Genomic DNA, 16,582 nt, shown 5'->3' with positions numbered 1-16,582 from the left:
AGGACGAACGTACGTAGTTCTACCCAAGGAGAATACGCAGGAGTAATATTGGCATCCTACCCAAGGAGGATGGCCGTACATATCCTACCCAAGGAGGATATGTAGATTTAGTTTTAAATTCTTTAACCCATTCCCAAACCACCGGGAATCTCATGCCTTAGAAAGTGTGTGAACTCACCTTGGTTTGCTCGGTTAGATTCTCAGCTAACAGTCAAGGTCGGTCAATCACGTCCTAATATGATTACCACTAAATTTATTAGTGACTTCAAATAAGCATAAAATTCCTACACACATCTAACACATAACATGCATCACTTTAGCGGTTTATGTCCATGTAACCTCCCATCTATTCCCATTCATAAGCAAGCATACAACATTGCACATAGCACTTTTATTGACATATAACATGTTAGATTATTCTCAGATAGCCTACCCGACATTTAGACACGCAAAGTCACTACTTATGTCATTTCAGCTTTTATATTCAAAACTGGGCTGTTTTCGGGGATTTTAATAAAATAGTTAACTTGTTTCAAAAATTCTCAAATTTTTACAAAAGGTCCTATATGTTCCAAAATTTATTATGTAAAAATATCGGGGTCCAATTCGTTACCAATGTTTTACAGAAAATCATTTTACCGACTGTAATCAGATTTGTCACTTTCTGATTGCAGTTTACGGAATAATTCACTAAAAATTATTTATAAGTCCGATTGACGAAATTCTAGTTGGAGGGTCATAGTGACAACGGTGACCAACTACTGTAAAAGTTCCATGAGTCGATTTTACTCAGGTTTCAAGTTATGACCTTGAATACGACGCACTTTTTCTGCAGTAAAAATGCAGCTTGAGCTGCTGTCCAAAAACAGTCCCTTAAAAATAGTAAACGATCTCGAAAAATTACGATTCCAGTGCCATTTGTTTGGTTATTCAAAAATACACATTTTAGGCTTCAGAAAATCAGTTTTTCGATTTAAAACATTCTAGTTACAGCCTGTTGAAGTTGGCTGGAAATACAACTCAGCTTGCTGTTTACATTGCAGAAGTTACTAAAAACGCATCATCAAAGACCCTAACCATGGTTTATTGATGATTTAATGTTCAAATCTCAATCATGCTTTAACCAACCCTAAACCAACCAGATTTCAACTTCATACAAACTTTTTATATAGGGTTTCTATGAAGAATTTCATGTTCATCTTTTTAGTGTTCATTTTCTTGTGTTACTTGATTATCATCCTCCTACTAAGTATCATAACAAAGAACAAGATGAAACTATGGTGTGAAGGGACTTACTACTAGCACAAGGCTAGGGATGATTCTAGTGATGAAGATGTAGAGAGAAGATGATGAAAAAAACTAGAACAAAGCTCCTTAGAAAGTCCTTCAACTTGCAACCTCCATGAATGAACTTCAAGCTTTGAATGGAACTTGATGATGGATGTTTATGGTTGTAAAGTGGTGGTACCGAAAATGAGAGGGAGAGGAGTGAGGTGAGGGAATGATCTAGTGCAAGATATGTAGTGGTGTGTAAGATCTTCTCAAATCTCAATCATCATATTTTGTTCAAAGCAACACTCAAGGTCTTACACAAAATATTTGAGAAGATTTAGTAGGATCTAAGATGATCTTGGTGGGGCCCCTCTTGGGGGACGGTTTGCACATGGGGGGGGGGGATTATGTGTAACATTTGATGGATAGTTGATAAACATTAGTTCAAGTTCAAGTAATAGTTACATATATTAGTTAGTATATTTCTAGTGAGTGTTATGGTACACGGGGGCCATGACTAGCCAAAAATAATTAAATAATGTGTTTGACAAATATTTGGTGTCCCGGGTAATGTCCGGTTGTTCGGTCGGATACTGTTTCGTTAAATTGTTTAATTGTTCTGTAAGGCGTCTTATACATATATTTTTGTAACACAATTAATTCCTAACACATAGGAAAATATACCGGACCATTTAGTAACTTTTCTGTATACTACTAGTATGCTAACACGCACATGTAACTATAACACAGTAATCGGAGAGCAGTTAAATGATTCAGCACAGTCATCAAGTACTTTTATTATCACTAATAAACTGTACGGTTACATGTAAATTTGAGGGTTGTCACATTCTCCCCCTGTTAAGAAAATTTCGTCCCGAAATTTAGCACGTGGTTACTGAGGAAGCTAGTTGAGTTGTGTGGTTTACTGGTTTTCCTGGGGTGTCAAAGCCCGCGTAGACTCCCTTTGAGTCTTACGCGGCCCGCATAAAAGTGCCAGTTCTGCAGAAAGTTGACAGCTACATGTTGTAGCTTGTTGCACCGCCTTAGATGCCTGATTTTCGATACTTGGGGCTTCACCTTCTTTAGATGTTGGAATGATTACAGTTGGTTCTGGGCAAGGAATGGTGCCATCCACATAATCGAACAGATTATTTGTAAGCAAGAAAGGTTCGATCATGGCTTTCCAATACCCATAGTTTGTTGGGGTTAGGGTAAAAGAAATTTGTGTGTCTTATGGGTTTTTTTCTCAACAGTGGTGAGGCAGCCAAGGTTGCCATGATTGAAAGAGGCTGGCAAAAAAAACAGGTTACCGGTGAAGGAAGGAGAACAGTTGACTGTTGAGCTCCTGGCTCTGATACCATGTAAAACCAAAGGTTTGGATTTTTATTGAATGAATTGAGAGTTAATTAACCTACTTTAACCTAATTGCAGTTAATTAAATCATACATTCATAACACTGCATTTAACTAGGGTGAGTTAAATGAGTCTACGTTGGTAATTCGGAAAATTACCGGAATACGTACATGATAACTCTCGAACATTGGCAACTGACACGAATAATAATTATAAACGGATGGTTTATACGAAACTTATGTGCTGCATGACAAATACGTGAACTATATGCTTGTAAATTACATGGTATTATGGGGGTTTTGTGTAAAAGTTATATTATTAGGGGGTGTTTAGCATAATGGTGAAACTCTTACAACCACTCAAAACCCTAGAACTCCCCATAACTCCTCTTTACGACATTTCTACCACTCCCTAATCTTTACGACATTTCTACCACTCCCTAATCATCTTTAATCCTTCTTCAATCATTCTTGGCTTCACAAGTTCACACACCTCAATCCTTCATCTTCAATCCATTTAGATTTAATCAGAGGTAAGTGTTTATGATTACATGATACATTGTTAATCTTGTTCTTTTGATTCATACAAACCCTAGATGATCCAAACAATTGATTGTGTGTGATTGTTTATGCCAATGAATACGTAATTGTTAGACAAATGATTGTGCAATGATTGTTTGATGTTTGTGGTATGATAACACTGTTAGATTGATTGATTTGATGCCTGATATTATTGATTTCTGTGCATTTGGGGTTTTCTATTCGTGAAAACGTTGAAGAAAGGGATTTTTGGAATTGTCAGACTTTGTGAAGTCACAAAGTGTCCACATTTGTTGAAAACCTAATGTTCGTATTTGTAAATCTTTAAGTGTCCATATTTGGGGAATTCTTATAAGTCTGTATTTAGTGATTTCAAAACAGTCCGCATTTAAGGATTTCAAATGGTCCGCACTTAAACTATTTTACATGGTCCGCACCTAAAGTGTTTCACATGGTCCGCACTTAATGCATTTTAACTGATCCGCACTTGTGATTAAATCTAAGGTCCGCACATGTAAACTTGCAAGAGGTCCGAACTTATAACACTTAGGTTGTCCACACTTAGGGATTTTCTAGATTTCCGCACTTAAAAACAAACGCTATGTTCGCACATAATTAATTTGGGTGGTCCACACATGTAAATGCCCATGTATCCGCACATGTTGTTAAAGTCTATAGGTCCGCACTTAGGCGAAATATAGTGTCCGCACATGACACCTCTCACATGTCCGCACTTGTGTTTTCTTTTGGGTTATCCGCACTTGTGGCCACCAAGATCATCCGCACATATATAATGTTGAGTGTCCGCACTTATAAATTGTTAAAGGGTTTCCATTCTGTTGTCCGCGTTTAGATAGATGATGCCCAAGATTGTCTGATTTTATATATATACATGCAACATGAGTGTGTTCCGAAGCTGGTTAAGGGTTAAAAATGGGTCCGAGTTCATCTTTGTGTTAAATCTGAGCTCATACAGTGAGTTATAGTGGTCAGGGTTTTGTTGCTTATGTGTTCTAAAATGTAATAGATGTTCAAGGATTCGAACTTATTAAGTATTTATCGGAGATAGCTATGATTGGTGAATAAATAATGTGCGTTGTTCGTATTCCCCAAAAATCATATTTCATAATATCAGTTATTATCACCAACTAGGAAACCACTGCGTGTTAAACATGATTCATTTGATTGCTTAAAAACAATGGGTTGTTTGGACAATAGGGTATTGCATGACCCAACATACGCATACTTATATTTATTGTACTTTAGGTCGCGTGTAACGGACTTAACAGTTAATTAACACAAGAAGTACATTATCAAACCGAGCACACTAAGGTGAGTTCACTACTCTTTCACAAGCATGCGTCCGGGGGGCAAACAAACTACTATTCCTGGGAGGAATACTTTTCAATGTTTTGGTTTAATTTCGATATGTTAGTTAATAAACTCGAACTCTATCACGAAAGTCCTACTTACATACCGAGCTAGTTGCCTGGGAGGCAACGGGGTATTAGTTGATAGCGCTATTAGGCTTGACAAACCTCACACCGTACCTGGGAGGACGGGCGTGAACTAATGACCTTAAACACTTTGATCAATGATGATAGACATTGATGAGGGCATCAAAAACGAACACTCAATCGGTACAGAGTTTATTATTCGTAACATGTTGTTAAACTAAACACTTACATGATTTTCGTAAACAAAACTGTGAACTCGCCAGCTTTATGCTAATACACTTTTTCTGCATGCTTGCATGTCGTTAGGTGTCTTCGTGAAACGAAGCTTGCAATCGGGGGAGTTGATGATGTCATGTGTCGTGCCATTTGCTAATGCGTTAATATTATGCTATGCTTTATGAACAATTTAATTTCAATTACTTAGAACAATATCCAATGCTTGCTGAATGTAAACTTGTTTAAAATAGATGTTTAAATTGCACTTTTCATATTAAATCAGGTTTCGTATTTATTGTTTACTGTAGTTCAATGTGATTAGTGGCTAGATCCTAGTTAGTCACACGCCTCGCGGTAGATTCCGCATGTGGTATTTTGGGGGTGTGACAGTTGGATCTTTATTGAATGAATAGAGAGTTAGAATCAGGGAGATATAAAGACTAAAATATTACACATTCAACCCTCTAACAATAATAAATATGACAAACTTTTTGTTTAACATAACTTAAAAAACGTAATCTAATGAGCTTAAAATAATGTAAACAAACGAACATAAACAAAGTTAAGTGAACGAATGTAAATGAACCTCACGAACATAAATAGACAAACGAGACGTGTGTTCATGTTTGTTTAACTAAATGAACAAATTGTTCATGTTCATTCGTTTATTAAATAAACGACATTCCCGCCAAATGGTTCACCGTTCATTTATTGGCCTAAAGAGATGATACCGGTATCGAAAAATACCAAAGCCGTAAACGAGTGAAAGTATGAACTGAGTACTGTGATGATTTTGTCAATTCAGTACATGTAACATTGAAAATACAAAGACACAGGATACCAAAACCGAAAACATGATAAGTAAATACTGGTACCGGTACCGATGGTGTTTGGTTTGGTACAATACCAATACTCGACTCTCTGAAAATAAAAAAGAAAAGAAAATAGCACATCCATTATCCATATACCTAACATCGTTTGGTTTAGGTCTACATAATGATCTTATTAGAGCATTCACAATGGATTTCTTATATTTGTGTGAGTGGGTTAGTTATGTTATAAGGAATGGTTGTGAGTAAAGTAGAGAGAAAATGTTATTGTTCATCTGTAAATATACGGGAATACTTTTCATTCTTTATAATTTTTTTAATATTTTTGAAAGTGGTTGTGAGTGGAGGAGATATAAAATGTAATGATAAAGGTATAAGAAATATTATTTAATTGAATAGGAGAGAGAAAAAATAGTGATTTTTAGTGTAATAGTGACGATGGTGGTGGTGGGACGCCGTTGTAACAACAAATAGGTCAAAATGAAAATCACAGTTGTGTGTTGTTTCTAAAAATCAGAGATGGTAATTTCATCCCACTAAAAAATTTAAGTGGGTCAGCCTTAATTTTAATCAGGTCAAAAGTCAGTCAAAGGGTATTTAGTCAGGATGCATAGAGCTTAGGATAGGAGAGGTCAGGGGTTCAATCCCCATGATGTGCAACGTTAGCCATTCAAAAAAAAAATGTATTGTTGTTATTTTAACTGGGCCGGGGGTGTTTTATATTGACATGAAAAACATCAAAAGAAAGATGTTGGATGTACTTAACAACTTAAATCTAATTACCTTGTAATCATGAAAACTAACAATAGAAAAATAAAAGATGATCTCAACATGAAACAGACTTCCGTTTGCTCTCAAATGGTTCTAATAGGTGATATTCCCAAAACCTAAATGACACATCAAAACCCCCTCTGCCTCGCTCAAGCGTCTCTTTTGTTTATTTCATTCTTAGGGGTAAGGTGTGGGTGCGGCAAACAAATGTCACCGAATCGGCAATGGGTGGCAAACCAATGCCAACCCATTTGCCGCATGCAATGTTGACGAAATGGAGGTGAAATCGGTGATGCAACACCGATTCGGGGAAGGGAAGAAGGAGAGAGAGGGGTGGGGTCCATTCCAATTTCAACCAATCACACATTTTTCCTTTTTTTAAAAAAAAATAGTTTACCACTTCATCAAGTGTCTAAACCATTGCCAATATTTTTCACCAAAGTTTAAACACTTTTGACTGATTGACATGGCGCGCTCTGATTGGTCGATTTTTTGGTTTGCCACTAAAAGTGTTTAACCACTCCCTACACCCTTAAGAGTTACTTAAACATACTCAAAACCAAAAATGGGTTTTTAGACACCAAATTGTATTGTTGGAGAAGGCAACCGCTTCAATTTTTTCTTAACCGTATCGGTTCAACCATAAACAACAGTGTTTTCAACAAGCTGAACCACGCTTGAACCAGCATTATGTCACTGTTGCATAGCTTTGTTTAATGGAAGAACTTAAATATGTTTATATTTACTTTTATTACGTATCCCTAATTGTGATTATGACTGATTATTTGTAATGGAAAAAATATCAAATCGAGGTTGACCATTTGACTGATATTTTATGTTAAAAATCGAATAATTAAAATGTTTCTTTAATTACAAAAGAAGGTATTTTTATTGTTTCCTTAAAGTTCATTTCTTATTTAAAAAAAAAATGTAATTTTTAATTATTATTCAAAGAGCATTTTCTTTTTCAGATAAATGTTTTAAAAACGTTTTAAAACTTTTTATTAAACTAGTATTTTAAGCATTTATAATTGTTTAAAAAATAATCATATAACTGTTTTTTCTAAACGATAAATAAAAGTTGTTTATTTCTTGGTGTACCTTCTACGCATGTAAACGAACTGAACATAGTGAACCGTTCGAGAATCTATCATATGGAAGTTTGTTTATATAATAATGAATGGACATGAAAAATTCTTCTTGTTCATTTAGTTGAATATAGGAATATAAATATATGTTTCGTTGTTCATTTGCGTTCGTAGATGTTCTTCATGTGCATTCACTTATATTCGTCCGTTTATGTTCGTTAATATTAATTCATGTTTGTTTGCTTATGCTTGTAAATTGTTCAAGAAAAAAAATATATATATAAAACATTTAGATAAAGAACACTTTCATAAAAAAAATAACTTTTAGATAAAATCGTTATTCAAGAAAGAAAACATTTTATAGTAAATTGAAGATGAAACATTTTAGAAAAAAAATAAAAAAATCTAATAATAAAAGATTAAAAAAAGGCAAAAAAAACAAAAAAAAACAAAAGAAGAAAACAAAACGGTTTAAATTGTATTAATTTAAAACTTAAAGGAGGGGTACGTTTAGTAAAAAGGAAGTAGTTACGTTTAGCAGCCCCGTTATCTATATAAATATAGGTAATTATAACCATAGATTAGTTACTGTGGTTAAACCCAAAGCTATTGGAGTTATGCTGTATGCTGTACAACGTCAATTTAAACAATAGTTGTGATGTTTGGGAATGGATTGGTGCCAGCGACAAAGAGTTCAATGTTGGAGGAGTTAAACGTTTGCTAAATAAAGATAGTGCCCAAATTAACCACTACGTTCCGGAGACTTGTAAATGGTTGCCTGCAAAATGTAATATTTTCTTTTGGAGGACAGCCATGAAAAAAATCGCTACAGTGGATGAGTTGAGGAAAAGAAACATCGATATTTCAGATTCTAGTTGCATTTTGTGTAGAGATGGAGAAGAATTGGTCGAGTTCTCATCCTGTTACGTGGCTTCGGCGATTTGGTTTCATATCAGTAAGTGGTGCAATATCCAGAATTTGTTCTTTTTTAATTTCAAAGATATTTCCGAGGTTCATAATCATATGGGGCTAAAAGATGCAAAGAAGGAGGCGCTCAAAGGGATCATTAGGATTGGGTGTTGGTGTATTTGGAAGGCTAAGAACAAAGCCAGATTTGACAACAAAGATGTTAAGATCTGCGACATTATGAGCGATATTAAGGCGACCGGTTTTTTATGGTTCAAAAGTAGGTCGAAGTTTAAAGATATCTCTTGTCATGATTGGTGTAAATTTGTAATTATGTAATGTCGTTTGTTGTTTCGGGCCTCTCGATTTGAGGTTTGGTCGTTTTTTTAATGAAGTTTACCTTTATAAAAAAAAAAAAAAACAAAAAAAAACAAAACCTAATTGCCTGAATCAATCTATATTCATAAACACCCATCACCTAAGCCCATAACAAGACAATAAATTAAAGATTGACCAACCCTAACAACCCTTAACTAGGTTAAGCTTTCTTGGACGGATACTGGCTTGTTTGACTTTGACTTCCTCCTGTTGTCCATTCTCAACATATTTGCAGCCTCTCTCAGCCCACTGAGGAAAGCTCCATGCATTGTTGCAGGATACAGTTTGTTTGTAGCTTCTCCTGCAAAGAAAACCCTGCCATTTCCAATACTTTCAGCAAGTATGTCATAATCAATGCCGGATGCCCCAATTCCAACATACGAATACGACCCGTAACTAAACTTATCCTGGCCCCACCGTGTGCATATCGCCTGAATTGGCTCAGGCACAGCAATCCCTTTTGGGTTAAAGATCCCCTTCAAAATCTCCATCACTTTGTTCACAGATTCCACAGGTGGCATTTGTTCAAACTCAATTGCAGCTTCTCCTGCCACCAAAGCTACAAGAAGTGGCCCACCCGATACAGAAGAATAGCTATAGAACAAAAAGAATTCGCCTCGCATACTCGTTTTATCTGATAAATGCCCAAATGTGTCGATTTCACCTCCCCAGAAATCATAAGGAAACAAGATTGCAACTTTGTTTAACAACCCAAACCCTAATCTTTCTATCGCATCTTTCTTCCTTTGCGGAAGATCCGGTATGAATTCAATTGAACATTTTTTCAGAACGCCTAACGGGACAGTGCAAAGAACCATATCAGCACGGTAGTCTTTGCCATTCGCACGGACCAATGCCCCATCCGATCCATATTTCACAGTTTCCACCGTCTGATTATAAAAAATCGGTAGATCTTCAGCTAAAGCTTGAATAAACCTATCATTCCCTCCCGGGATAAAACAATGATCACCACCCATCTCAAACGGATCATCTTGATCCCAAAACACCATCGACAGATTCGACATTAACGTCGCATTCGCATATTCTAAATTCGCTAAGTGCCAATCTAACAACATTTTCTCTTGTGGATCTTCTGCTACTTTATAAACATGTCTAAAAGCCTCTAAAGCTGTACCTAATGGAACATCTATAGATTTAGCTTCCTCCATCATAGACTGTCTAAGCTTACAAACCCTATCTAACAACTTATTAAACAACACTTCAACTTTTGAGTCAATTTCAGGATTAACAGTATTACCATTAGGTAAATAAAGAGGGCAAATATCTCTCACTTTGTGAAGCGGAAACCCTAGCTGCCGCGCAAGCACTCCAAGCGGATTACCATTAATCCCGGTGAGCACGCTACCGCCGAGGTCCGCGGCCGCCACGCAATCGCCACCAGACATCTTCTTCGTCCGTACACGTCCACCTGGACGTGCCCTACCTTCTAAAACCACAACCTTAAACCCTAGAAATATCAACTGTCTAGCAGCAACCAACCCAGACAATCCAGCACCGATAACAATGACGTCACCTCTTACGTCACCTTCCGGCGGCCTCAATTTCGCCGCCTTCACGGCGGCGGAGAGTCCAAAGTTGATGTAACCGTGTTGTAACAGAAACGAGTACGCTGAGTCAACCAGGTGAGTGTGCTCGGCTCGGATCGATTCCAGTGCATGCTCTCTGGTCAACCAAACGTCGACGTTTGATCTCCACAACGCCAGAATGTGATTCCGTACAACGATGTAGTTCGACTGTTCAGATCCGCCAATCGTTTTCACGACGTTCGCTTCAATCTCTTCTTCCGTCAACGAATCGATCGGAAATCCAACGGAAATCGCGATTAGCGTCTCGACATCCAGATCTGAAGAAACTCTACGGCGACGGCGGACCGTCAGGTTTTCGATTTCATCTTCGTAACCGTTTACATCTTCGCCGGATTTGTGACGGACGATGCGGAGGCCGTTAACGGCGTCTGCTGACGATATCATCTCGGGAAACTGCTTCTTTCTACGACGTCGTTTTCGAGGCGCGGGTATACCAGAATCGGTGTGGATAGGAGCCGGTACCGGAAGTTCAACTGATTCTCCGGTTGTTTGAAGTGCTGATTCCGGTTGTATGAGCGGCGGAGTGGCGGTTGGAGGTAAGGGATTGGTGGTTTCGAGAGAAGTGTTGTCGTCGCCGGAGGTGTTGTTAGGGTTATCGGAGGTGGTGTTTGGGGTGTCGGAGGCGTCAGCACCGGCTAGAGATTCCATCGGTTCCATGACTGACGCAAAGTGCAGATGGCGGTGGATGTATCTCCGGTTGTCGAATGGTTTTAGATACTTAGAGAAACATGATAAAACTACAAATTTAGTCCCTCTACTATCACCAGTTCGTAAACAAAGAAGGGGAAATTCTATTGGCACACACCTGATTATTTATCCGCACACTTTACTTTTTCAATACGCATTTAATAGGCCTATACGATACGTATTGAAAAAGTAAAAGACATTGCAGACTGACAGGCGCGGTGTTGTCTGGCGGCTGGCATAATACGCATCGTATACGCTTATACGATGCGTATTAAGACATTGAAGTTTTGAAGTTTATTTTTTGTGTGTTGTGTTTGGTTTTGGGTGTTTTGGGTTTGTTATTGGTGTTTATTATTGGTTATTTTTGTTTTAGTGAGTTTTAAAATATTTATTATTTTTTTATCGTTAAGTATCATATTATAGCGTATCGTATTATTTTTTAAAATTTTGAAGTTTATTTTTTTGTGTGTTGTGCCCAATGCAAGGATCTTTGAATGCGAGCCCGAGAAACGGAAATGTTGCATAATTCATTTAGTTTCTATGGGAATGGTGGCTATGGGAAACACAAGTTTTTTTTTTTTGAGCTTGATGGATGTCCGTTATCTCAACGCTTCTCCTTACATTACTGATCTGGAATTGGAGAACCGTTGTGTATTTGCTTACTGATTGTGGAAAAGAGTTGTTGAAATCGTACTGTTACACCCCAGCAATTTACATCCACTAACCGTATTGTTATTATATTCGAGACGGTTCAAGCGAGTCCTATGGAGTCACAGATCCGACAATAGGCCCCTCGTATTTTAGCGTATTTTGACATATTTTAGCGTATTTTAGAGTTTTTAGCGTATTTTAGCATATTTTTACGTATTTTTACAAATAAGTCATTATTCTTCAAAATTACAAATTAATCAATATAATGCATTGTCTTGGCGTATCGTGTTGTATCGTATCACATTTTTAGCTTAATATCGTATTATAGCGTATCGTGTCGTATCGTGTCACATTTTTAACTTAATATCATATTATAGCGTATCGTGTCGTATCGTATCACATCTTTAATATTTGTATATCGTTAAGTGTAGGTCCTGGTTTTCAACTCCGAACGATTGCGTAACGACACGTTCGACGTGCGGAATCCGTGAACGTGCGTGACCGAACACACGAACGTACAATTTAACGTGATTCTATTGATAGATCTGAAACGTACAAAGAACCGTGAATCACCTTGCCACTTTCTCTCTCTAGTTTCTCTCTCTAACTCCAAAGTTCTCCAAATCTCAAAATGTGGCAAATGGCAAAAGTCTTAAATGATACAACTAAAGCTCCCATTTATAGGCACAAGGTTATAAGGGAGTTCCCCTTATTTACAAGAATGTCACCTTGCCCTTTTTCCTAAATATTACAATATAAGCTCTAGTTTACTTCTGAATCTGCTACGAACTGGATTGACGGATGCGATAGACATTACTGCACTAACATTAAGTATCGTATTATAGTGTATCGTGTCATATCGTATCACATTTTTAACTTAATATCGTATTATAGCGTATCGTGTCGTATCGTATCACATCTTTAATATTTTTATATCGTTAAGTATCGTATTATAGCGTATCATATCATATTTTTAACTCAATATCGTATTATAGCGTATCGTGTCGTGTCGTATCGTATCACATCTTTATTATTTTTATATCGTTAAGTATCGTATTTGTCGCAACCCTCGACCCCTGCCCGGGAGCGGGTGCCGCGAGATCAGATCGATGGTATCAATGTTTATTAATTTGGCAGCGGAATACATCAGGACCGTAGTTAGGAAATATTTTTATTAGAGTTAAACACCAAACTTTTGAAATAATAAATCATTGAGATAAAACCCAAGTTCATATGAAAATACATTTGTAGGGATAAACCCTAACTATTGAAAACAAAAACTCCTTTTTTATTTAGGTAACTTTTATAGCCACTTTTCCAAGCCTTTAGTGCTCTCCAGCCGGCTTCTATTGGCTTTCACATTTTGTTACCTGAAACGCGTTTTAAAAAGATTTTATCAGCAAGAAATACTGGCGAGTGCATCACAGTTTAATCAAAACAGTTTTATCACTTTACAGTATTGAGGGCATCCGCAATTACATTTGCTTATATCTACTCAACTACTCATTCAGTACTATCAACACCTGACTTGTGGGTCATATTACTCATTGGCTAATCTTTGTCCAATGGTAACGTCTTTCACATTTTGTATGCAAAACCCCAACATACCGGCAGTAATTGTAGAATCACAAATACTCAATTGTTGTTAAGTGTAATTTAAAACATTTGAGGTTTTAGTAAAACATTTTGACTCACAAAAAGATTTACAAAAAGGTGGCAAAAAGAGAATGTACTCACATTGTTTACTTAGGTAAAACTAAAGCTTCCTGGTGTATCTCCTGGTTATTATCTATTAAAATTAAACAATGCACACGTGTTAGTAAAATAACCCAAATCACATTAACCGTACAACTCGAGACAGAACTCCAATGACTGAGTAAGGCAGAGCCTTGACATGCATTACGAAGTCCTAAATCAATCGGGTGTAACACGAGACAGAACTCCAACGACTGAGTCAGGCAGAGCCTTCACATGCATTACGGAGCCCTAGATCGATCGTGTAGGGTAATAAGCAGGGTTATAATACTTACAACGAGGTAGAGCTTCGCTTTATAGGGGTATAATACCCGAGTATTATAATTGCTAACAGAAAGTTTGAGAGAGAATTCGAATTTTGAACGGTTTGCAAATGAAGTCGATCGCCCCTATTTATAGGCTAATTCGAAGGCGGCTCGCGGCCCGCGAAGCCCATCTCTAACTCTCCTGCGGCACGCTCGCACACGTGTCGAATATAGCTTGGTCGAGTCAAGGGGTAGAGTCGTCGAGTCACTGGATACGTGGCACAATGCAATGTCGAGCAAGCAAAGCTAGTCGCGGCCCGTGACTCATAAGGTGGGAGTCGCGCCCCGCGAGCGGCTCCCATATTTTGTTTTTCTTGGTTTTTATAAATATTAGGGTATTTCGGGCTCGTTTCTCACATACGGAGTATATTAGGAACGTTTAGGGCCATGTTTATGGGTTCTAGTAGGGTTGTTATATCCTCCCCACCTTGTTTTAGATCTCGTCCTCGAGGTCTACTGGAATAGGTGTGAGTATTTTCTTTGCATCTCTGATTCGAGCTCCCAAGTGTACTCTGGTCCTCTCTTGGAATCCCATTTTACTTTGACCAGAACTAGTCTCTTGTGTTTGAGATTCTTGATCTTTCTATCTTCAATCTGAATGGGTTTCTCGATAAACTTAAGTTTCTCATTTAACTTTATGTCTGTAGGAGGTATCACTAATGATCCGTCTTCTAAGCACTTTTGGAGGTTACATACATGAAACAAATCATGTATTACTACCATTTCCTCTGGCAGTTGTAGCTGATAGGCTACAGGTCCTATTCTTCTAATAATCTCAAAAGGTCCAACATACCTAGGGCTTAGCTTTCCTCTTTTAACGAATCTGACTATCCTTTCCATGGAGAAACTTTTAATAGTACCTTATCTCCTACTTGAAATTCTAAAGGTTTTCGTCTGTTATCTGCATAACTCTTCTGACGATCTCGTGCTGCTTTTAGTCTTTCCTTGACTTGAATTATTTTATCTATCGTTTCTTGCACTATCTCTGTTCCAGATAATTGTTTATCTCCAATTTCTGCCCAACAGACCGGAGTTTTGCACTTTTGTCCATAAAGTGCTTCAAATGGTGCAATATTAATGCTAGTATGATAGTTATTATTGTAGGAAAATTCTATTAATGGTAAATGATCATCCCAATTTCCTCCGAAATCAATTACACAGGCTCTAAGCATATGTTCCATGGTTTGTATTGTCCTTTCGCTTTGTCCGTCCATTTGTGGATGATAAGTTGTGCTTAGATTTAACCTGGTTCCCATTGCTTTTTGGAAACTTGTCCAAAAATGAGAAGTAAAACGGTTATCTCTATCACATACAATAGATAAAGGAATTCCATGTAAAGAAACTATTTCATTTACATATATATCTTGGCTAACTATTCCATACTGAAAGTTTCCTTCATTGGTAAGAAATGAGCAGATTTAGTCAATCTATCAACAATCACCCATATTGTATCATTTCCTTTTCTTGTCTTGGGTAATTTGGTAACAAAGTCCATTGTTATCAAATCCCATTTCCATGTTGGCATCTCTAATTGTTGCAATAATCCTAAGGGTTTATGATGTTCAGCTTTAACCTGTGAACAGGTTAGATATTTAGCAACGTAGTTTTCTATATCCTTTTTATTCCTATCCACCAGAAATTCTTTCTTAGATCTTGATACATCTTATCACTTCCGGGATGTATCGTATATTTAGACTTATGAGCTTCTTCTAGAATTCTGTGGCGTAGGTTTCCTTGTTTAGGTATCCAAATCCTTTTCTTATGGAACTTCCAAATTCCATATGTTCCTTGTTCTGACTCCTTAAGCATCATACACTTCGGGCAACCTCATGCGTGCATGTCTTTCCTCTTGGCTCTGTTTGATTTCAGCAACCAAAACCCATTTTCCTTTTCTCTCATCTTTAATATAATTGTTCCAATTGAAACCTTCACCCTCTTGAATTATCAAACTGGGTCCACCACATTCATCATTAATTGTCAACATAACTTGTTTCTTCTTTTTAGATGACTCTTCCTCAATCTGCTTTCTTGTCGGTTGCTCGTCATTGCGATGATAAATAGCTTTCTTGTAATAATCATCATGAAAAGGATTTACACTATCATCAGCTTGACGGTTCGTGCACTCTCTCTTAAAGTGTCCCTTTTGCTTGCACTTGAAACAAGTAACTTTAGCTTTGTCGAATCCCAGCTTCATGTCAAGACCTTCCAAACACTTTTTCCAGTGATCTCCATGAACCGTTGAGCCCTCCTGATGACGCTTGCCATGCACCAACGAATATCCATGAGCTCCATCTCTTCCGAATCAACTTGATCGTAATCCTCCTTTGTGTTTGGATTTCCGATATTTCCTGCAGTTAGACCTTCATATGACCCCAGAATATAAGCTAAGAAACTCATGTGCTGTCTAGCGAAATCAGTATTCAAATGCGGAGAATCTTTCCAGTCCTGATTTTGATTGGATTTGGATGATGCAAAAGATGAATGATATCCAGAATGATATCCAGTATCATAACTATGATACTGGTTCTTTGATGAATCACCAGCGTTGTCAGCATTAAAAGCAGTACCAATCTTTGGTGCTTGAATCTGATTATTCAGCAGCATACTCTTCCGGTAGTACAAATCAACATTTTACTGATAACTCGAACTGGACATTTTGTTTTGCTTCTGTAACATCAGATCATGTCCCTCCAGTTTTTCAATTAAACTATCTAACGTCATCTCATCAAACTTGGCATCATTTTTCAAAATTATCACATATTTCTGC

At 37.3% G+C, this 16,582-nt stretch overlaps 1 protein-coding gene across 1 annotated transcript; it reads right to left on the bottom strand.

The window, feature by feature from the left end:
* Positions 1-8,848: 8,848 nt before the first annotated feature.
* LOC110929024 (lysine-specific histone demethylase 1 homolog 1) lies at positions 8,849-11,218 on the bottom strand. Its single transcript, XM_022172115.2, has one exon. The coding sequence runs from the start codon at positions 11,072-11,074 to the stop codon at positions 8,966-8,968; it is 2,109 nt and encodes a 702-aa protein (XP_022027807.1). The 5' UTR covers positions 11,075-11,218; the 3' UTR covers positions 8,849-8,965.
* Between the last annotated feature and the right edge of the window lie 5,364 nt (positions 11,219-16,582).

The sequence above is a fragment of the Helianthus annuus genome, chromosome 3 (genome assembly GCF_002127325.2).
Source record: "Helianthus annuus cultivar XRQ/B chromosome 3, HanXRQr2.0-SUNRISE, whole genome shotgun sequence".
Classification (NCBI taxonomy): Eukaryota; Viridiplantae; Streptophyta; class Magnoliopsida; order Asterales; family Asteraceae; genus Helianthus; species Helianthus annuus.
This window is presented reverse-complemented; position numbering and strand designations above follow the sequence as displayed.